This window comes from Sinohyriopsis cumingii, chromosome 17, assembly GCF_028554795.1.
Source record: "Sinohyriopsis cumingii isolate HCF-2022 chromosome 17, ASM2855479v2, whole genome shotgun sequence".
Lineage (NCBI taxonomy): Eukaryota > Metazoa > Mollusca > Bivalvia > Unionida > Unionidae > Sinohyriopsis > Sinohyriopsis cumingii.
In genome coordinates this window covers 19,688,845-19,710,532 of record NC_142977.1, presented here as the reverse complement: position 1 = coordinate 19,710,532, position 21,688 = coordinate 19,688,845, and the positions used below count along the sequence as shown (strand labels likewise).

The 21,688-nt window shown below is 37.6% G+C and overlaps 1 protein-coding gene across 3 annotated transcripts in view; it reads right to left on the bottom strand.

Annotated features, from left to right (window-relative positions):
- Positions 1-7,230: 7,230 nt before the first annotated feature.
- LOC149777870 (uncharacterized) overlaps positions 7,231-21,688 on the bottom strand; it is a 77,252-nt gene continuing 62,794 nt past the window's right edge. For all 3 annotated transcript variants that reach the window (XM_089938970.1, XM_089938969.1, XM_089938971.1), the window contains exons 3-6: positions 10,178-10,222; positions 9,538-9,621; positions 8,544-8,618; positions 7,231-7,550 (exon numbers count right to left, since the gene is read on the bottom strand). In XM_089938970.1, the coding sequence (XP_089795096.1) occupies positions 7,459-7,550; positions 8,544-8,618; positions 9,538-9,621; positions 10,178-10,222 (296 nt within the window). In that variant the 3' untranslated portion in view covers positions 7,231-7,458. The remainder of the gene's footprint in view (positions 7,551-8,543; positions 8,619-9,537; positions 9,622-10,177; positions 10,223-21,688) is intronic.

The window sequence follows — 21,688 nt, the reverse complement described above, 5'->3', positions numbered from 1 at the left end:
GAGGGTTTGACTTTAATTTGAGAGCATACAGTGCGGAAAGCATTTCTCTACGATGTGATAACGGTGGTTCGTTCGCTTCAGCTACAAGACTTTCACACGGGGATGTCTTAAATGCTCCCAGAGCGAGTCTTATTCCTTGATGATGAATTGGATCAAGCATTTTTAAATATGAGTTTCTGGCTGAACCATACACAACGCAACCATTGTCCAGTTTGGAACGAATAAACGTTCTATATAAATTGAGGATGACTTTTCTATCAGCACCCTAATTCTACAACCCCTTACCCGCAGGGGGAGTCAAAAGAGGATGTACCTCCTGAGGTTCTGTCAGTCAACATTTTAGAGTACATGTTGAGAAAGGAGTTATGTTTAGGTGTGTTGTTGTCCGTATCTTTCAAAACGTTTTTATGCAGACATAGTACTGCAGCATCATGTTCTCTTTGAGGCAGAGGAATATCATTGTAGTTGGTTTTAAGTCCTCGACAATTCCATTTTAGTATGGTGTTCCTCAATTTTCAAAGCTTTGTTTTAAAGTCTGCATTTTGAAAATTCTTAAATGTTCTTTTATTTGTGAAATGTATTTTTACTTTCTGTCTTTTAAAATGTTTATTTCTTAAATATGTGCTCCGCATTTTGTTCCAAGTTATGACTTTTCCTTGTTCCTATATTATCTATGCTGTACAATGTTCATTCCGAAATATTGAAATAACGAGAAAACAAATAAAATCTCAATATCATGTTCGCAGACAATATTGTCTAAACATTAGGAAACACATTGAGATGTATATCTGTATGAAATGAGCTCGCCCCTGAAAGCATCTAAGAGATGTATGTATGTATGTATGTATGTATGTATGTATGTATGTATGCATGCATGTATGTATATATGTATCTCGAAGATACAGAGATCAAATTTCAGAGAAACATACATTATTGAGAATTAAATCCCAAATAATCCTAAAGGATCTATCACAAATCTTTACGTATAGAATATTCCGAACAAAGCCCAATCAAGAATGTGCTGATTTAACAATAGCTTGGATAGTTTCATGTACCAACAGTGTTGCTGTGACACATTGATATAATCTAGAATGTAATTCACAAAAATCCCAAAATGTTTTAGTCCCAAATGTCAATTAAAACTTTGTTAATTCCAATGAATAATTTAAATAATTAATATTAACTTATACCCGAACAAAACTAAAATTTATCCGCAAAGACAAACGTTAAGATATTAATTAATAATTGTGTTGATGACAAAATTTAGATATAAAGCTAGACACAATAAGAGGATAAAATTATGGATCACTTTCCCATCAGATTCATAAACAAATTCTCTTGTAGAACCGTCCATGTATCTATTACATCAAAGCTAATGAAGGCTAGATCTCAAGCTCAATTTCAAGAACCCATATACTTATAACTTATGAACAAGACACAAACCAAGTGCAAGCTAACATTCTATCTTCAGTGACGGACAAAATTCAAGCTCAAAATACAAACTAATTATGCATAACAATATAAGTATGCAGATATTTGTAACTGGCTGGTTTGAAATTGTGAGAGAAAGATACATAATAATTATATCTGCATATATGTAGAGAGCGAAAACTGGGGGCAAGAGGGTGGGAGAGAAACAATACAGATGCATAGATGTAGGAAAACAAGCAGCGGATATATATATATATATATATATATATATATATATATATATATATATATATATTGCAGAGAATGGTTAGTTACATCTTGATAAGACCACAGTTGTGTCTTAATCGTATTTACGTTGTTTATGTTTTCAATTCTGGTCTCGCTATCAATACAAATGCTGTCATTTACAGATACATTATTTGTCCAATCTTCGTTTTTGCAACAGATTATTGATTCCCTTGTCTTAAAACAGTTCCATTCATTAAATTGTTCACTGTATCTTTCGTATCGTATTTTGGCAACAAAGACAACACTTTCCAGATGAAAACTGTGACCAATAATACTGTACTAGCGTTGCATTTTGTTATGCATGCTTGTGTAATTTGTGAATAGGCTGTTCTTTTAATTTGTGAATAGGCTGTTCTTTTAATTTGTGAATAGGCTGTTCTTTTAAACATTCAATCGATTTATAATAGTGTAATCTCTATCAGTGATATTTAATTTGTTCGCACAATTGATTGATGTCTACTAAAGTCATTGTACTTCTGGAATCGTACTACGGGTTCCTTAAACACGGATTTTTCTCATACTCCGCAAATACATCCTTGGCGTAGAAATATCAACCCTGGGATGATATAAAGACTATATAAATGCGTAAAGGTGAGGTTAACATATTTGATTTCCAGTATAGGGTTATGTGTTTTGTAGTGGTAAGGAAATTGATCCAGTAATAAGTAGGCTTTATATCAAGGGGCTGACAATTGAATTAATCCAAGAAGCATTTTGTGTTATTTGTTTTGCTTATTCACAGCTCCAGTTCCACACACAAAAGACTACCTATCTATAACTGACCGACTAATCTAGAAATGTCATATTTTACATACTCCTTCGGTATGCACAAAATAACAACTATCGTACAGTTGCCACCTTAACTTTAATAAAGGTGTACATAGCATAGCTTTCCCTTCAACGAGATAAGCAGAACAAGGAATCAAATAAATGATTAATTGGGCAAAATTGACAAAATCGACGTCCTAAAAAGTGCGGATTCGTTAAATATGTACACGAAAAGGTCACCACTCAAGTTGGTATATATGTACACGTTTAAGGTTACTAACATACAGCAATAGCCTGCAGGAGTTTCATCACCGTCCGCTTAGCATTTCGATTTCCGCCTCAACTGACCAATCACGGTCAACTAAAATACGGAAGTGAATAGATAATAAATCTCAAACACTTCTAATGCTTAAATTTGTTAACACACCTCTCATGTAGTTTGATACTATTGGACTTTGTCATCACCGTTTTAGCGCGTGAACACATACAATAATTATGATAATTACTTGATAACGAACACATGTTTGTGTTTGAATTTCCAATTTTATTTATTAAAACTACACTTTAGTTACTCCACTTTTCTCTCCAGTATTTGGGGAGAGGGTGGATGTAATTCTGAATCGTTCAAGTCAACAAATTATAATCCATAAATGAACATATGTATTTACACCCGTATTCTTCTTGTTTTTCTACTTGTCGTTCTTCTTATTATTACTATTGTTGTTGATGATGATGTTGTTATCATCATCATCATCAACATCATCATTAACAACATTTGTATAGTCATTATATCTATGCCGTTATTATTGCAAAATTCATGTTAAGATATTACTATCGACGGAGCATAAAATATACAACTTTTTTCAAATAATAATCAAATACACTTAGGTTACATTAGATTTACGTATGGTAAAGATATCAGTTTAGAACTTTTTATTAACCAGATTAATAGGCTTCAAATGCGCAATTTTTTTTTCTTCTGCATTATCTTGAAATCTTACTTCTTAAAGATTTACATTTCTCTTGAGTTTTATTTTTTCTTCGCAACTTCAAACACATACACGTAAGCCAATCCTTGATGAGTCACAAACTATTCCCTCTGGTGTAATAGCCTTCTTGGTGGGTTTATAGTTTTACTATTTGCTTGCATAAACTACTTTGACTGACATTACAGTTAACAAACACAACGGTGAAGTGCCAATTTAATAATCATTGATAGATGTTATAATCAGCGTTTTGATCTTCGTTCAGAAAAAATTATACACAAGTGTATTTTTGTCAACAATGTATATCTACATGTTGTATTTATATATTTAAAGTATACTAAATGTTTTGATTCCAGTTTATTCGCCTTCAGCATTTATGTTGGTTTAGTGTTTTCCGCAGAGTAATACGAATTTAGTCCCGAGGAAATTGAAATAAAAATGCCTTGTTCAAGTACACACCTCAAACGCATTTTCGAGCCACTGTAGGCATTTTCCTTGTCTGGTCTATTCTGTAGATTTAGAATTAAATTATAACAACATATATGCTATTCGTTAATGTTATAATCTCTGTGTTGTCTCTGTCCATTTATGCTAAACGTCTTTTCAAACCTAGATCGTTGACCTTTTGGGAATTGATTGATTGCATTTTAACGGCTCATCAGCACTGTTAGGCTATTTAGCGCCATACTTTTGGGAATTGTTCGACATTTTTTACAATAAGAAAACCTTTAAGAGTACAATATATGCCCATCCCGCCTCTAATTGTATTTTATGCAGGCTCAAGAACCTATGGTATGCAGCCTTCAACTAAACCTCTTCCGCAGAAGATGTTTTATCGAACATATCATGCCACGACATCTACTTTTAGGCCCCTAAATCAATAGATTCTAAAATTAAAATGGGAGCAAGTCATTCACAAAATTGGTAAAGGACTGTGCGCAAGAACAAACGTTATTCTTCAAAACCAGTATCTATCTGACATACAGTGGTCATTAAAGTTAACTTTCTGACCAATATATCAACAAGCCGCTGTACCTCAGTATAATATTTAGTCAGGGTACTTAATCTGGAAATGAAGCTATGATGTATATACGTGTTTATTTTACTCTCAGTAATTTTGACCTTAAATATCTTGATCCATAATTCAGTTATATCTTTGCCTACGTGACAGTCACCTACAAACGCTGTTTAAGGTACTTGGTGATTAATTGAAAATTATGTGCGGAAACTAACTTTCTTCTTACAGCCACAGTGACCAGGACTTTTATCATTTCGCTCTGAAAATACCAAGCCTTTTCCCTATCCCATGTACAAACTATCTACAACGTTTGATAACTGTAGATGGTGGATAACTCGAAGCATTGCGCGAAAATCAAATTGGTATTACAGAGGCTGACGAGTGGACAAGATGCACACACCATGTGATGAGTCTTATGGTGGGTGTTTCAAAATGGAGAAATTCCAAGAACTTAGGATACATGGGAAAGTTTCGATGATACTAGGAAGGCGTTCAAATGTATATTGGAGAATAAAGAGCTAAACATCTTTTTGTAACTTTTACAAACACTTAGAGAAAATTATATATTTTTCAAGACTTCTGACCGTTGCCTTTCCGTATATAGATTTCTTCAATCCATGGTATATATTCTTTGCATTTTGGCGCTGTGATGTACAGTAAGATCTGCCTTTTAAATACCAAAGGAAAATGAAAACAAGTCAATCACAAGTCTTCTAATACACGTATCTGGCTATAATATCAAAGTTCTTGTAGGCATAACATAGGTCCCTGGTAGCATGCAGGATTTGAACACATCACGTGTTACAAACGTGTTTATAGAGGGTAGTCTTGGAAGGCTTGAACGATTCTTAGGTTCATCTAACAATGTTACGCGTTTCATGTTACCCTGTAGCCGCCTAAAGCTGTGACCTGTCCCAAAAGACCAAGCTATGCATACATAGTTCAACCATATAACATATTTTCTTGAGCCAATCCCATGTTCTAAACGAACACTATGTACGAATATCACCGTGTTGTGCTTATTTCAGATATACACATATACAAACACGCACATGCAATGTGTTCTTTATTAATTTTCTCTCCTAAACAATATTACTTCTGTCGGTCACAGTATTGATGCATACGGATCAAAATACAAATTGTCGTCATGGATTCACGTGGATTCTTGTATTTTTTGTTAGGAAATGTTCATAGTTTATTGCACACACACATGTATATATATATATATATATATATATATATATATATATATATATATATATATATATATACAAAGTACAACTTGGTACTGCTTTTCAATTGAACGTAATTATGGAAGTTATACGTGTCAAGAGATGTCAAAGAACAGAAGCCCATTATCCCAAAAAAGCAGAAAGTCCTGGAAACATACAAATCTGTTTGTCACGAGCAAGGACATAGTCTTCATTTAATTTTAGACCTAAAATACAGTGGGTATCTCGAATTAATTTAACAAGTCATTGATTTTCACATATTAAGACTATAGACGACAGCCTTGCTTTATATTCTGATGCTAGTAGTGACGTATTGTTCTTAAATGTGTTAGCTCCCCATAGATTCTCGTCCAATGTTAAACTTACTGCCGTTTAAACATTAATATCCTGTAGAACCCCAAAGCGTCTTCCTAATGCCAAATCCTCATAAACCCCATACTTTCTCCCCATCTCAATCCCCCGCAGTAATCATGATCCTGTAGACGTTGTCAACATCAAACTCACCTTGCTACCATATCAGCCGAAACCAAAATGACGATTTGATGTAAATTTCGTCAAGTGTACCGGGTGTTGATTGATTGATTGGTTGTATTTTAACGGCGAATCAGCACTGTTAAGCTATTTAGCGCCAAACAAAATGTTATATGTATAATCTTTTAAAAATTATAAAAGGTCCCCGGGTACAGGGTGTTATAACCCATGATAACCATAGTACAGCCACCACAATTTAACCTTCTTCTTGTTGCCATAATATCACACAATATTAGCCCTAAGGACGTTTTTAATATTCATTTCCTCTTGTGGTCATACCAGGTATGGTGGCCCCCATACGCTACTAATACTGTCACTAGCATGATGCACGCTGATTTTGGTTTCAACATCATTGATGAGGTAAACATTAGCAAATGATTGAACCTCATACATGGAATTCCTACATTAGATTATTATTTGCAAACTGTAAATTATAGGCCAGCAAAAGAATAGAACAGATTTAATGACAATTTGATAAAGATTTGCTGGTAACTTTCGGATTATTTGTGAAATACGTGGAAGTATTCCCCGCTACATTCAGAAAGAAGCATGTGCTAATGACACATATACGGCAATTAATATGCAAGAATTGAAGAACATTGTTTTCAGCTTCACTGAAAAGTCAACCTGTGAACCACTACACTTGTAGGATTTCATCTGATAATGGACCAAATGTATGAAACAGTTTTGATACAAAGCTGTTTTAAAACCAAATTACAGATCGAAGCTATGATTAATCTAAACGTTTTGCAACTTATTTAACCAGCACGAATTTTCAATTGTTTGATAAATTGCTTTCCTCACTGCAATTTAATAAAATCAAACAAATTGACTTTTAGGCCAGCACATAAATGTAATCGCTGTGACAGAATATAATGTTTGACAATATATAATTGCCAGTTTGTACAGATTACTATGGAAATAAAGAGACCCAAATAAGCTCGATACTTCGAACACTTGATTTGAATACATTACAAACGTTTTTAATATATATTTTATTTGCCGTGTGTTTCTTATTATACAGCATCTAGTTTCAGAAACAAGTAGTGACAGTGACGTGAAGCGTAAAAGACTAAATTAAAAATATAGATACTCGCATCTTCAACACTTACGTTCATTTATCGAAACGATTTACGTTAGATTAACATTTTCAATTTGATGTGATATGACACAGATGTAACTATTTTTTCTTGCCAGAATCGATTTATAATTCCATCTTATTCTCAAATATCTGTTTTACTGATTGTGGTAGATTGTTCAGGACTGCTTTCATATCACTAATGCTCATTCCGGAAACTGCAAAAGACGAATAAACATAATATATTCGAGGCATGTTCGCAGACAACATCATTAATTAAATAAACAACAAAATTACAAAATAAATATGTGATAAAAATAGAGATGTTAAGCAGGATAAAATATGCTAGCATGTGGAGTCATTTACTACTCATCTTCTCTTGATGTGTATTTGTTTAAGTATGTATTTATAAAGTTATCTACTTTTGGTTGATTCCAGTTCCGCGTATTTGTTTGTTTGTTTGTGCATGAAGAGAGAGAGCGAGATGAACGAAAATCGTTTTGTTGAAAACTATTTGATTGCTGCATTCTATCATGTATTAAAACGGAGCAATCTATTTCGAATGCTCGTGGATGTTGTTTCTTGCCCTCTCGTCCCGTGATGAATACAGATAATTATACAGTCTAGTCTTGTGCGATCTGTAAAATCTTTCAAATATAAATGACATTTTGGGTGAATACGCTGAAAAGTGCTCTCATGTGTGTTTTTAACCAGATCATCGAATCTTCTGTCTTAAAACCCTCTGTCCACAAGAAACTGTTCATTGCCAATTTTCTTAAGGATTTATGCAAAGGCGACTCCTAGAGCATACACATTAGGAAAATACATTGATTACAGGTAATATGTATATTTCTCAGTCAATATCTCTTTGACACTTTTGCTTGAGCAAAGTCAATTTAGGTCATTCAGTTAACCATTCTCTCAATTGTGCGTAGCTTATTCTCTCTTCTTATGGCTGACTTTTTCTAACTTGTTGAGTGCCTCAAGATACTAATAAATTAACCATGACACCGTCATAGTGGGAGCATGTGAATGGCTCCTAATCCATCTTAAGAAAACGATAAAATTATATTCAACATCGGCATAAATGTGTCCACAGGACTGGCATTAAACTAACATCCTTGTTTGTGGATATTATGACAATGTTTGTGGATATTAGGACTACTTATAGCCCCATTTTTTGATAGGAGAAACGTATAATTTGTTCTTACGCCCAAATATCTCCTTAACTTCTTCTGACGGATTGTTCAAGGCCTGCTCAAGATCATACATATTCATTCCTAATGCTGGAAAAAGAAATAATGACAAAAAAATTACAAATGAACGAGTCATGTTGATAGACAGCATTATATATATATATATATATATATATATATATATATATATATATATATATATATATATATATATATATATATATATATATATATATATATATATATATATATATATATATATATATATATTAAACAGTAATAAATATACCATTGTGGAAAGGCATCCACAAATTTGATCCTCATCGCTATTCAGTATATAGGTATATATGTATGTATGATGGATGGATGGATGTAGGTAGGTAGGTAAGGATAAATGGATGGATGGATGGATCGATGGCGGGATAGATAAGTATGTATGTATGTATATATAAACAAAGTTTTCAACAAATGCTATATTTAATCAGTCCATTGGCAGAGAGAGAGAGAGAGAGAGAGAGAGAGAGAGAGTTAGTGTAATAATAGGCACGAAGAGGTATGGAAAGAAAAGCAACAAAAATGAGAGCGAACTTAAGTTAATTACAAATACTTGATTGTATCGTTCTTAGTTTAGATAATCAGAACCTTCACAGCGCCTTGCATTTGATAAAATAATATCGACCACAAATGTTTGTGTTCAATAATAATGAAATCGTGTTTTTTGGTTACTAACGTCTACTGCCTGTAAAATTTTATGTTTAGTTTTATTATAACTTTGCAGTAGTATTTTTGGTATTTTCCTTGACGGTACTGTCATTGCTGGTCACATGTACAAATCGCAAGTAGTGTTTGCCACACTTCTATGCTTGACATTAATGAAACGCATGTCAATTTAGAAAGGAATCTTCGTCCGTAAACGGTCCTTATTTTATATGGACTGAGTTTACCGCTGTCATATATTAATCAGAGTACGAGGAACAAAGAGGGAAGGTATGCATTATGATATACGTACACGTAAGTAGGGACTGGACTTGGTTCTTCATGGCGGGTGGGATATTGTCCAATGCATACTTTAGGTCATCCAATTTCACTCTAACTAGAGCAGTGACATATCAATAAATCAATTATAATATCATACATGAACAAGCTAACCTAGGAGAAAACAAAAAAATACAGCTAAAATTTAATGTTCATGCATTTGACCGTTTGTCATTTTAATTATGATTTCATTCATTCCTTTATTTGTCCACTTGTTTGTTGACAAATGTAAAAATGAAAGGTACTTATTTCAACAAAATAGTATTCCCAAATTCGATTAATTCTTTGAGCATGAGAAATATAAAAGTTACACTTGATCATTAAGATGTCACTTTTGATAAATCCTGTAATTTGATTGTTATTACATTTCTATCAAAAGTAATGAAAATCAAGTGTTTATGTAGCCTTTAATGGGATGAGCTTCCGTGAAAGTATCTTCTATTGTTGGCATTATAAATATTTTTCCATGCCACATAATTTTGTTCATAGATATCACAGCTCGTTCGTTTGTCCCTCATTATTTGGAAATATCAAAACTTAGCAAATGACTTCTCCCAAAATATTAATATAAATGTTATTAGCAATACAATTATTTATAGCAATAAACAACTTACAAGAATCGTCTGCCATGGACAAATCACCCATCGTAAAGGTATTGTCTGTAACAAAAATGAATAAAACCTTAACATTCATGGAAGAAAACGAAAACTATGAAGTGGAGGAAGTTACTTAAATCATTGTATCGATGTTCCATTTAACCGATATAAATGAGAATAGTATTACCTATTCTCTCAACTATAGGATATGCTTAGCCCTCATCGTTCTGATCACATCATAATCTCTTTTCATTTTAAACATGTAATATTACATTTATTCTTTCAACGAAATGGTCAAATAGACATGTTCTTGTTACTTTGCAAATGACGATACATCGCTATAATGACCCTTTGGAAAACATTCGTACACAGAAAATAAAATACTGACGTTTGGGAAGATTTCATGATCCAGCATCAAACAAATTTCCATTTAAAATAAACAATGTCTTATGCAACCATAATAAAATATGAAGATATAAAGATAAGAAGATATGAAATGTGCCGTTCTAAACTGAGAAGGGCGTGGCTCTTTCTTTTGAAAATTATTTTGGTTATACTCTAAATAAAATGCACATAATTTCTAACTTGAGCGGATGCTTCAGCTTTCAAGCTTGAGACACAAATTTTCTCCATACTGTCCAATGGACCATACTATCTTGAAACGTCTTTTGCAGTGGATTAGGCATACTCAAGAGACTGGTGTAATAACTTGTAATGGACAACAGCAGCAGAGGGGGCGAATCGGACATTTTGTCCAATCGTTATTTTGCTTAATTATTACTTTCTGCACTCAACGATCTAGTGTCGTCAGCGCCTGGTAAAAAAAAAACGACGACGTCGTTGGGGGATCGTCGCGTCGTCATTTGGTTTAATTAACACCTTCTGCGCGTCGATCCCCAGCGTCGTCAGCGTCCGGTAAGCACATCGACGACCGCGTCGATGTCATTGCCCCCTCTGCTGCTAAGTGGTTATTTACAATGATCTTACAAACAGAGTGATCACTAACTCCTCCTCCTGTAGATCAATTAGGTTATTTGACTGATCGGTAATTCTAAAATTAATTCTCGTTAAAAACCGATTATGGCATCTCATATAGACTGGATTAATTGGACTCTCAACGATTAAAAATCCGGGAGGGGCTGTTGGTGAAAACGAATAAAGGATATACCCCTGTTGAGCTTGATTTGATTGCTTGGTATTTACCTGGTAACTCCCTTCGATAACATCACACACTAGATTAATCGCTATCACCGATGCGATATTTACGTTGTACGGGGCGATATGCCTACCACCATCTCCGTTATCGTGTTTGAGGATATTAGTTGATGGACCGAGAAAATCATTAAGAGATTTTCTTAGTTCTGGTGCGTTGTATCCTGAAAACTTTAAATCGGGTAAATCGGCTTCTGTGATATTATACTCGGTTAGGAGTTTTTGTTTATTACCATCGCTGTTATCGGATATTGTTTTAACGATTCGTTCATTGATATATTCCATGTCTGATATGAGTTGATTTAACACCTCAACGTGTTTTCGTGCTTTTGTTTGCCGTAGCTGTTCTAGTTGTGAATGGTAAATATAATTAATCTCGGCAAACGCATTAGTGATATCATCTAAATTAACTGTTAATACGACGATCGATTCAGGGGTTTTGTCATACTGAAAATACCACTGCATGGTGTCCATGTCTTGAAATATAAACCTGCTGGGTAATGACGTGTTTTTCATAATAGACAAATTATCTCGATACCCGGGATTAATCTCATGATACGATTTCTCATTCGTGTGCAAGTCCGCGGGTGGATTCTCAGGCCAACCTAGTATGGTTCTTATTGAACTGTTATAAATATCAACCATATACCCCGGTGTGTTTATTTCAATCGTTGACGATAACGTCGGTTCATGAACCGTAATAGCGATTTTTGATTCCTTTCCTGTGATCGATTTTATCCTGCGTTGAAATTCTTTATTGATTTGTTCTATTTGGTATGACCCAGTTGGTATTGTAACCTCATTCCAGTCTGGGGTCCCATCGGGCTTATTTGTCCATGCAAAAACCAGCGAGTTATTAGGTTGTTGTCCGTTAAATGCGTCTGCTCGAATATTAGGCCAACTGTGATATACTCGCAATTTTGCCAGCGCTATTTCCTTCACTGGAACCGGCGACGGGAAGTTCACACTGAATTCGGGTTTCGTTGATGTTATCGATATCATATTTGTTTGTACCGGAGTGGTGTTCTCCGCGATCCGCTGAAGTAATTGAGACCCTTCGGGGTTCAGCGACATTATTATTATTCGTTTTCTTTAGTGTCTAATTTCAACAACCAGGTGGTTTCGGCTTCCAGTTGAAAATCCTCGATTTTTGACATCGCGGAGCTATACAACTGGACCATCGTGGAGAATTCAACATCGGATACGAACAAATTATCAATCGATAACGAGATCAACCCGGATAATTTCGAGTATGCGTCGGATACTATTTGATGTTTTACTGTATACTCGTTGAGTTTTTTCTGAAAACACGATGATATCTTCCTAGTGATTGCGTTGGCAACTCCAGCAACTGTTGTCATCGCGGAGACAGCGATTGGAACAGCGATCGGGGTTATCGTGGTCACCGTGGATAAAATAACACCGGCGCCAGCTACTATACCCGACACCGAGTACACGACTGCGTCGATGACGGTTATTTTACGACGGTATTTTTTTATTTTTGCACGGTATTGTTCGGAAAGCGTTTTCAAATTCGCGGAAAATTCTTTTGCGGTATCGAATCGATATTGATGTGACGTCGGTGATACCTCTGATTCAATTTCCTTGGTGGTCATTTTTATTTTAAAAGAGCTAGTGTTTTTAATTACTTAGATTCGCTACAAATTCCACATACCATGTAATGTCTGCCCTAAATATACTGCTATTAACGACCTTAATCATAAACCGTTCAGTTGCGTCCTTGTCTATAATTGTTGATATTGTATTGTTAAACCCGGATGAACTCGACGATGATATACTAAACTGCATCGCCGAAATCAATGTCAATCGATAAATACCCTTAACAGTTGCGGTGATATCTACTGTATTCTGTGTAGGAGTCCAATCGAATGATCCATGCTGAATTGTGTATACTGTGTTGATGATATTCTCATGAGGGATTTTTATTTTTTCGTATTGATCTGTTTTCAATAGTGATTGTCTAAACGCTTCAACAATAATTTTGATTTTTTCTATTTCCTGTCTATACGCAGTGATATCATTTATAGTTATTGTGATTTCATCCGGTTTGATATTTTTTTTACCAAAGAATTTATCAACGGCGCTATCAATCTTGTTAACATTTTTTCGTAACGAGGATAAATTGGCCGACATCGCCGTAAACTCCAAAATAGCATTTCTTATTGTTTCAAGATTTGGTTCGGTTATCGTCGTGGTTCCAAAAAAACTATTGATAATTAATTGCATACCGACGACAGATACTTGTACCCCCTCGAACTGAATTGCTTGTATGTTAAATTTATTATACAAATTTTTTAACGAATCCGACATGGTTATATAATTGTCGCCAAGTGTACTTATTTTTCCATTTATCGTCAAGATGGATTCACCCGGTTTGAGTCGTCCGTCGCTGGTATACAGCGCGATAGTGTCCTCGGCGGCATCACGCTGTCGTATTAAAACGTCATTCAGTGACACATTACTGGATTTCAATTTACCCTGGCGGTCTTGAAATACAACTATTTCGCCCGGGTCAACACTGGTTAAATTCAACATATCAGCGATTTCATCCTCAATTAGTTTTTTTATGTCGGCGGCGGTCGTTTCCGTGGATTCTTTCAGCGCCGAAACCGGTCGCCCCCAGGTATCAATCATTATTATTGTAAATGTTATTCTCTAAAATCCGTTGAGCTTCTACGACCCCACTAGTGTATTCGTTTACAACCACATGAGGTGGTTTCCGCGATGATGAAATCGCCGCGAGTACGTTCAATACCTCACGGCCACATATCGGTGGGTCGCTTAATCGCTGTGTTGGCAGCGTGGAATAAAAAACCCGGGCTGAACACGCCCGGGCTGAACACGCCCGGACATACCGCATGAACTCTTTCGGCGGAGCTAACCCGTATGAATCAAAATAGACGATTGCACGCGGATCAATCGCGTACGCAACCCAATGAGTTCCCGCTCCGGAGGACCCATCGAGGTTAATTATGCCGGTTTCAATATTCCTTGGTGCCGCCGGTAATTGATCCCTCATAAAAACACCTCTGAAGTTTTTTATCGCTAACGCGTTTGCGGCGTCTATTAAATCAAAATTAGACATTGGAGTCATTAAACGGTTCCCGGTAGTCTTAGACCCTTTCCCGAATACCATGAATACGGGGTTCCCGGTAGTCTTAGACCCTTTCCGGCCACGGGTCGTTTTTTTTTGTAGCCTTTCCCGGTTGCCTTCTTCAATGCCATTCCCGCCGCGGTACCAACGGCTCCTAACGCCGCCGCCTTAGCCACTGCTGGTGCGGCCGCGGCAATCAACGCTGGAATCGCAGCTAACAGCGGAAATATCCCACCGGTCTTTTCCATGTTTTTAATTGCTGCGGCGGAAAAATCTATTTGAGCACCCTTTTTATTCTTCATCGCATCATTGAAATGTTTTATTTGACGCGCCGTCAACGATATCTTATGATTACCACCTGCCATCTGCGACGGCTTCAGCGTTATTGTGGTCCCGCATTGTTTAGCCGACTTTGATCGTAATTTCTTGACTTGACCATCAGTCAACTCTACACTGACGACACTATACGACATTTATTGTAAACGCGTTTTGTGCTTTCAATTACATGTTTTCCACTGGCGCATCAACGATTCTCATTCGTCCACCAACGCCTTCTAGCAGCATTGATTTATCGCTGAGAATGACAGCAACCGCTCTATAATCGGCACCACCCGGGGCTATACGAGCTCTGAAGTGTATATCAACGACGGATTGTCTCGTTAAATCAAGATGTTCCAACGAAAAGTAATAAATCGGATACAGGTTTTTAAAATCAAGTTGTGATATTTGCAAACCAGTGTCGACGTTTTGATCACGACCCATATATGACAGCAATCGATGATACACACGTGCGATATGGTTGTTGTCGTAATTAAACTGTATATCCTCGGATGGTTCCTGTTGTCCGTTTATTCTCAGCGAAACATCCCTGACTCCTAATTGATCAAATATCATATGGCTGCGTTCTTGACTGCCCAATCGTTCCCTATTCTGCAGCGCTATGAATATATGACGCGGGGCTGAAACACCTTGTTTTGATGCTAGGTGCCATGTAAACGTATCGGCGACGTTATCCTCTTTAGCATCAGTTGTTACCGCTAGCCAACTCAACAGCGATTTCCCTCCCTGTTCCATAAATGCTAACAATCGTGCTTCCGTGGTAACTGATGGAGTCAGCACCGGCATCCACAATGCCATTTTAGTTAAAATGACTTTACCGGCAGCGACGCCAGCAGCATGCCATATTGCATTGTTATCATCGCCCCTTCGCGTTAGCGCGATTGTATGCTTAGCCCCATAGACAACTTTTCTGACATTTCTGCAGAATCCAAATATGTGATGGAGTGGAATCGCGCATGAAAACTTTCGGCGTATTCCTTGCAACATCCCTACTCGTGTTGCGAATCCTAGATTAAAATTATCATTAGTACTTTTTATAATATTGAAATTAGCGCCTGGTTTTGCTCTGCGATCTGGATTGGTTGCTTCATCCTGGTCAATTGTGGTATTTTCTTTTATTAGCACGTTGATGTACTGAAGATGGTCAGCGTTATTAGTGATATCCTTTGCGAACATCATAGATGGGCCCGCCGATCTTGTATAATCATCCGAGTATCTCGCTAACCCAATTATCGTTGTTGCAACATCAACCTCGCGTTCTATTGATTCAATTTCTCGCCCGTCAATAAGATATCTGGCGCTCTCAAATAACGCCATGATACCGTTGTTGACAAAGCCAACTCGAACACGATTGTCATCTGCGTATGGTGCATTATCGGCGGCATTTGTCACGAGTTCTCCCTCGATTTCGATAAACGCTTCACACGGCAAAAAATATTTACTGGTATCTTGGACTTGAAGTTCAATTCGCGATCGTAGGTCAGGTTGCGCTGCATGATAAGAATAATATTGATAATCACGGACAGAATCATCCCTGTGCACTGGGGCGTCCATATCAAACGCGGGATCAGCGGTACGCGCAAACATTTTATTATTTATCATGTTGATGTTTTCAATTGCGATTTTTTCGTCGTAGACCACTTCCCGCTATCGCGTTCATGAGCGCGTTAGTGGATGACTCAGCCGCCAACGACTCTAGTTTTTCTTCCACGGCGTTATTTATTACTTTACTGACATTTGCAGGCATCACCGTCGTTGATGGCATCACCGGTGGTTTCTGTTTTTTTCTCTTGGATTTCACCAACGACATTAGTTTGTCCCGCGCGGCTGAAAGCGCCTTTCCGGCAACATCTCCAATAGCACTAATTCCCTTATCACGAATAACATCAATAGCCTTCATCCCTAATTGTTTGGCTAACGGCGCTACTTTTGGAGCCATTCTTGTAAATAACCCCGCAATGGTGCTACCGAGACCATCTCCATAGTACGCGCGGTAAACAGGCAATCGCGAGTTTACCACGTAGACGAGTACTGGTTTATCATGGTTGTAGTGTATGATCATCCTTATTAAAAACACCAGTTTTCCAATTAATCATCCACGAGTTCGTCTATGAGCGTTCGATATGCATTAATGTCCATAATACCGCCTGCAAATAACCGCTTGCAAATATCAGCGGCCTCATTGATTATTTCCGGAGAGTTATTTCCGGCTCGTTTTCCTCCAATTAGTACCTCTAGCCGTGATATATCACTGAGAACACTACCAGGACAGGTAACGCCGTAGGATTCTTTACCAACAGAGTATCCTTTTCCTTTTTTTGGTGTTATACTCTTAACTTCCTTGTGGAATGCGTCGTAATCGGATTTACTACGATGTGGTAATGCTTCTTTATGTTTACTCGCTAAATACACTATTCTTGCCCAGTCCTTTAACGACTTTATATTTTTCTCGTAACCGCTATTGATATGCTTCTTATCTCGTATGCTCTTAGCAAAATTGTTGGCAGCAAAATTAATTAATTCTTCCCTGTTGCTGAAGCCTCTAATTTGATCTATTGTGCTCTTCTTGAGTACAATACGGGGTATATTCCCCTCTTTTTCTTCCGGTATTTCTTCTTCCGGTATTTCTTCTTCTGGTATTTCTTCTTCTGGTTCTCTTGCGGTGGCGCCTAGTTCTTCCTCGTCGGCCATTGTAACATAAGGTTCTTGTGGTTCGGTTATAGCGAGTGGTGGTGGCCTCCGTGTTGTAGCAGCCGCTATTTTCGCAGGGAGTGTTTCTAAGGACCTTTTTGTTTGTTTTGTCTCTGCCGCTATCTTTTCAAGCGCATCGAGGACGGGCACAGTTGCCGCCGTAACATCTTTGGTCGCTTTAGTTACCGGGGCAAAGAGTTGTTCGCTTCCAACAGCAAAATCAGTTTGCATTTGCTGCCGCGTTTGAAGTTGTTCTCGGACCCTGTCTCGTAACGGTATAAACTTTTTAAGCGCTGCTAGCCGCTCTCTGGCTAGCCGAGTAGTAAGTGATTCGCCTACCATTATTGCAATTGCGAAGCAATTTCTAATTTCTCGCCGGAGTTTTCGTCTATAATCCTTCTAATGTTTTTGATCTTACTAGAAATCTCCCGGCGTCGTTCATAAACACGTCCGAGTTTTTTTCGTATTATTTCAACGGCAGTGAATAGTCCAATGAATGCATTTGCGTCATTGTGGTACAAGTTTTCATTGATCGTATGTTGTAATCGTTTTATAAAAAAGTACTCGCGGGCCAGGGTAAAACGTCCCCGTTTCGACTGTTCGTTAATAATCTCATAATCGGATAATATTTTTTCACTGTCGAGACCATCAGATAATTCAATTCCTTGATTTTTTAATTTTGAAATCTCGGCTAATATATTATTGATGTCTTCGATATTCATTATTCTTATAAAACATCTTGTTTTTAAATAAAAAAAAATGAAACCCCGCGTATCAATCCCGAGGTGTTTAATAATTCGTTAGACGTGACCTCGTCAGCGCCATAGGCGCCGGTGACTTCGTATCTACATATGAAAATCGAATTCTATGCCCGGTCTTTTTTGAGATTGCTGTTTGATATACTCGTTCTGCTACTTTTCGTATTGAGGCGATACAAATGTCAAAGTATCTACTGGCTTCATTCATCGACTGAAATATTTTTTCCTCGTGAGTTGTTGTATCAAATGACTTTACGGGTTTTGCTTTCTTTGGGTATTTACCGGTTTGGCCTTTTTTACTATTTTCACTCTGAGAGATGGCTTGCAAGTTTGTAAGAGAATTATCAGTCTTATTATTATTAATATGATCAATAACAAGCCCATTCTCGATTAATCCGTGAAAACATTCATAGATGATTCTGTGACAGAGATATTTCTTCTTTCCGGCACCAAACATTAAATACCCGTGATTATTTACGGTACCAACCGGCTTCTTCAGTTTGCGGTTTCTAACAATGCCGTCGCGAGACGCCTCGTAACTGACGAACACAGGATGCGGCTGAAATTCTTGGTCCATTTGTATAATAATACTATTTGTCTAATTTATTATTTGGTTTAATTATGAATCTTTCAACGTAGTCTTGGGGGGTTTTGATGACGAAGTCTGCGGTGGGATCAATGACGGCGTTTTTAATTCGCTTGTCATAATAGCGTTTTAGTTCCCTGTATCGCTTTCCGCCACAATTAATACACAACTGCGATTTTCCTCTTACACCGACGTGACAAACCAAGCACGGGAGGGGGCCAAGAGAACCATTACGAACGCTTTGTAAATGATACCCGCAGAATTCTCCTCTACATGATTTATTGCACGGGGTTGTCGATCCAATCATCAACCATTTGCAGTGATTCATTATACTATATTCTTTCATTTAAATACTTGTTTTAATTATATGGATGAGTTTGAGAGATTGGCAGCAATTAAGCCCCGGAAAAATATTAAGTTCAATCTCGATAGAGTCCTCAAGGACACACCAAAAGCGTTAATAAACGATAGAACCCTGTTGAGTAAAATACGCGATTGTATCAATGAATTCAAGCGTGATGGTGCATCTCATAGTTGGTCAACATTTCGAATTGATGGTGTTGTTGATGCTATCATGAACGACAACCGCGCAGCAACGATAATATCACAACTTGACGGTAAAAGGTATTTCTTCAGAGTAAAATTCATTGTCCGGGTGGAATCAGGTGATTGGATCATACGTGATAAATTTGAACCAGTTCTCAGCGACATGAAAACAGTCACTGTCAGCCGCGACTCCAAGCCGGGGTTGTTAACCGGAATTGACAGACCATACTATGAACGAGCGTATCCTGAAACAGCAGTTGTTTATGGAATATACCCGTTAAATAAGAAACCTGATATCGGAAAACTGAAACCGATGAAACAGTCAACCGGGATAAATTGTGTAGCAGAACGAATAATAGAGCATTTTACAAATGCGTGTCGAGGAAACAAATTGACTGATTTACGACGTAGCAAAATCAACCAGTGGGAACTAACCGTAAAAGAGCGTGGAGCGACCATCAGCGACATAGCGAGATTAGAAACATCGCTGAGATTTCCAATAACCGTTACAACGATAACCGGTGAAGTATTATACGAATCAAAGTATAAATCGAAGGGAGCCCCAATCAAAATTATTGATCATAACGAACACGCATGGACGCCCGCGATCACAATATTTCCACGGGATAGAACAGTAAAGTATATACCCGAAGAATTCCTGGGAGAACAATTCTCCAAGGACGGTTTTCTCGCGGAGAGGAAACTATTTGATGCTATTGCTTGTTTGTGTAAAAACGACCCTGTATCAGTGTGGTTACTTCGCAGCGCTGAAAACGATGCGGATACCTTTGATCAGTTTGTAAGACCAAACGGTGAATTATACCGCACTGAAGCGTTTCACAACAAGATGAAAAAAACTGCCATAGAATTTGAGGAGCATGATGAACAACTGCTAACAAATTGTTTTACGATTCCATCGGTTGTAGCTCATGTTGCAGCAAGGAAAAATGCGTGGAGACCAACGCGCAAGGAATTTTTACCAGATGTACAATCCAGTTGTTTGGAATACTATCACGGTGGACTATGGAACACTGAATACAACCGCGACACTATGATCTCGGTTGACATGGTTGCCTGTTATCCAGCGAGTTTTCTCGGGTATGGATCCGCCGCTGAGTATTTCAAACGATTTGGACACCCCAGACATGAAATGACTCGTGTTGCTATTAATGGACCACTGCCTGATTTTGATTTAACGGGATTCGCTCGCATAGTATCATTTGAATTCGCGGCAGGACTCCATCGCTGTTGCTATATTTGGATCGGTAGACACATAGCTGAAAAGAAGTGGTTGCCAATAGCGCTGCTACGGTATATGATTGATTGTAGCATGCTAGTTTCGTTGATTGTCAGTGACGCGATTATATCATACCGGGCGCAGACTGAAGTCTGGTTACCAGAACCAGAGCGTCTAGATAGCATAATTGATGAATCCAGAAAACACATTGATGCCGACGAGGAATATATCATCGAATGGTCCAGGAGGATATTCAACCAACGAAACCACGAGGCAAAAGATCTCGGTAGAAGAATAATTGGTAAGTTCACACAAGGTGGAAAAAACTGCGACTACAAACGATATTGCTCACGGCTGATTATAGATGACGCAGAATATGATTTCGTAATCAAGGACGCAGTGGCGAAAAATAAATACGTGAACTGTAAAACAGCTTTCTTGTCCAATGGAACAAGGTTGGGTACAGTTGTTACCTACAGCGATGGAGACAGCCCGGCATACCCGCATTTGAGGGCGTCTATGCTGGGTTACGCCGCTATCAATTTATTCTCGATGATAAATAGATTTCCTGACACCGCGGTTAGAGTAGCCGTTGATTCATTTTATATAGACGTAAAGTACAAGAAAAACGTAGCCGAGTTTACTAGTCCGGACGAGAGTTGGGGTACATGGAGAATTAAAAATGAAATACGACGCGATTATTCCCCGTCAGCAAATGTCATCGTTGAGAACAATTACCTACGCGGTGATAAATTGTCAGAATGGTCTAATGCACCATCGTGTTCTGATCCAATTTGTAGACATAAAACAGTTTATTTAAGCGGCTGTGGCGGGTCAGGAAAGACGACTCGGGCAATTGAATTATTTCAAACGCGGGCAAGTATAATCGTGCTTACACCGACCCATAGACTAGCGCGAGAGATAAAACAACGAAATGTTGACGCCGTTACTTATCACAGCTTTTTTCGATACAGCGGCGGTGAGTGGACTCCTGATCGAATGGGGGAAAAATTTATTCCCGACATTATCATCTGGGATGAGATAT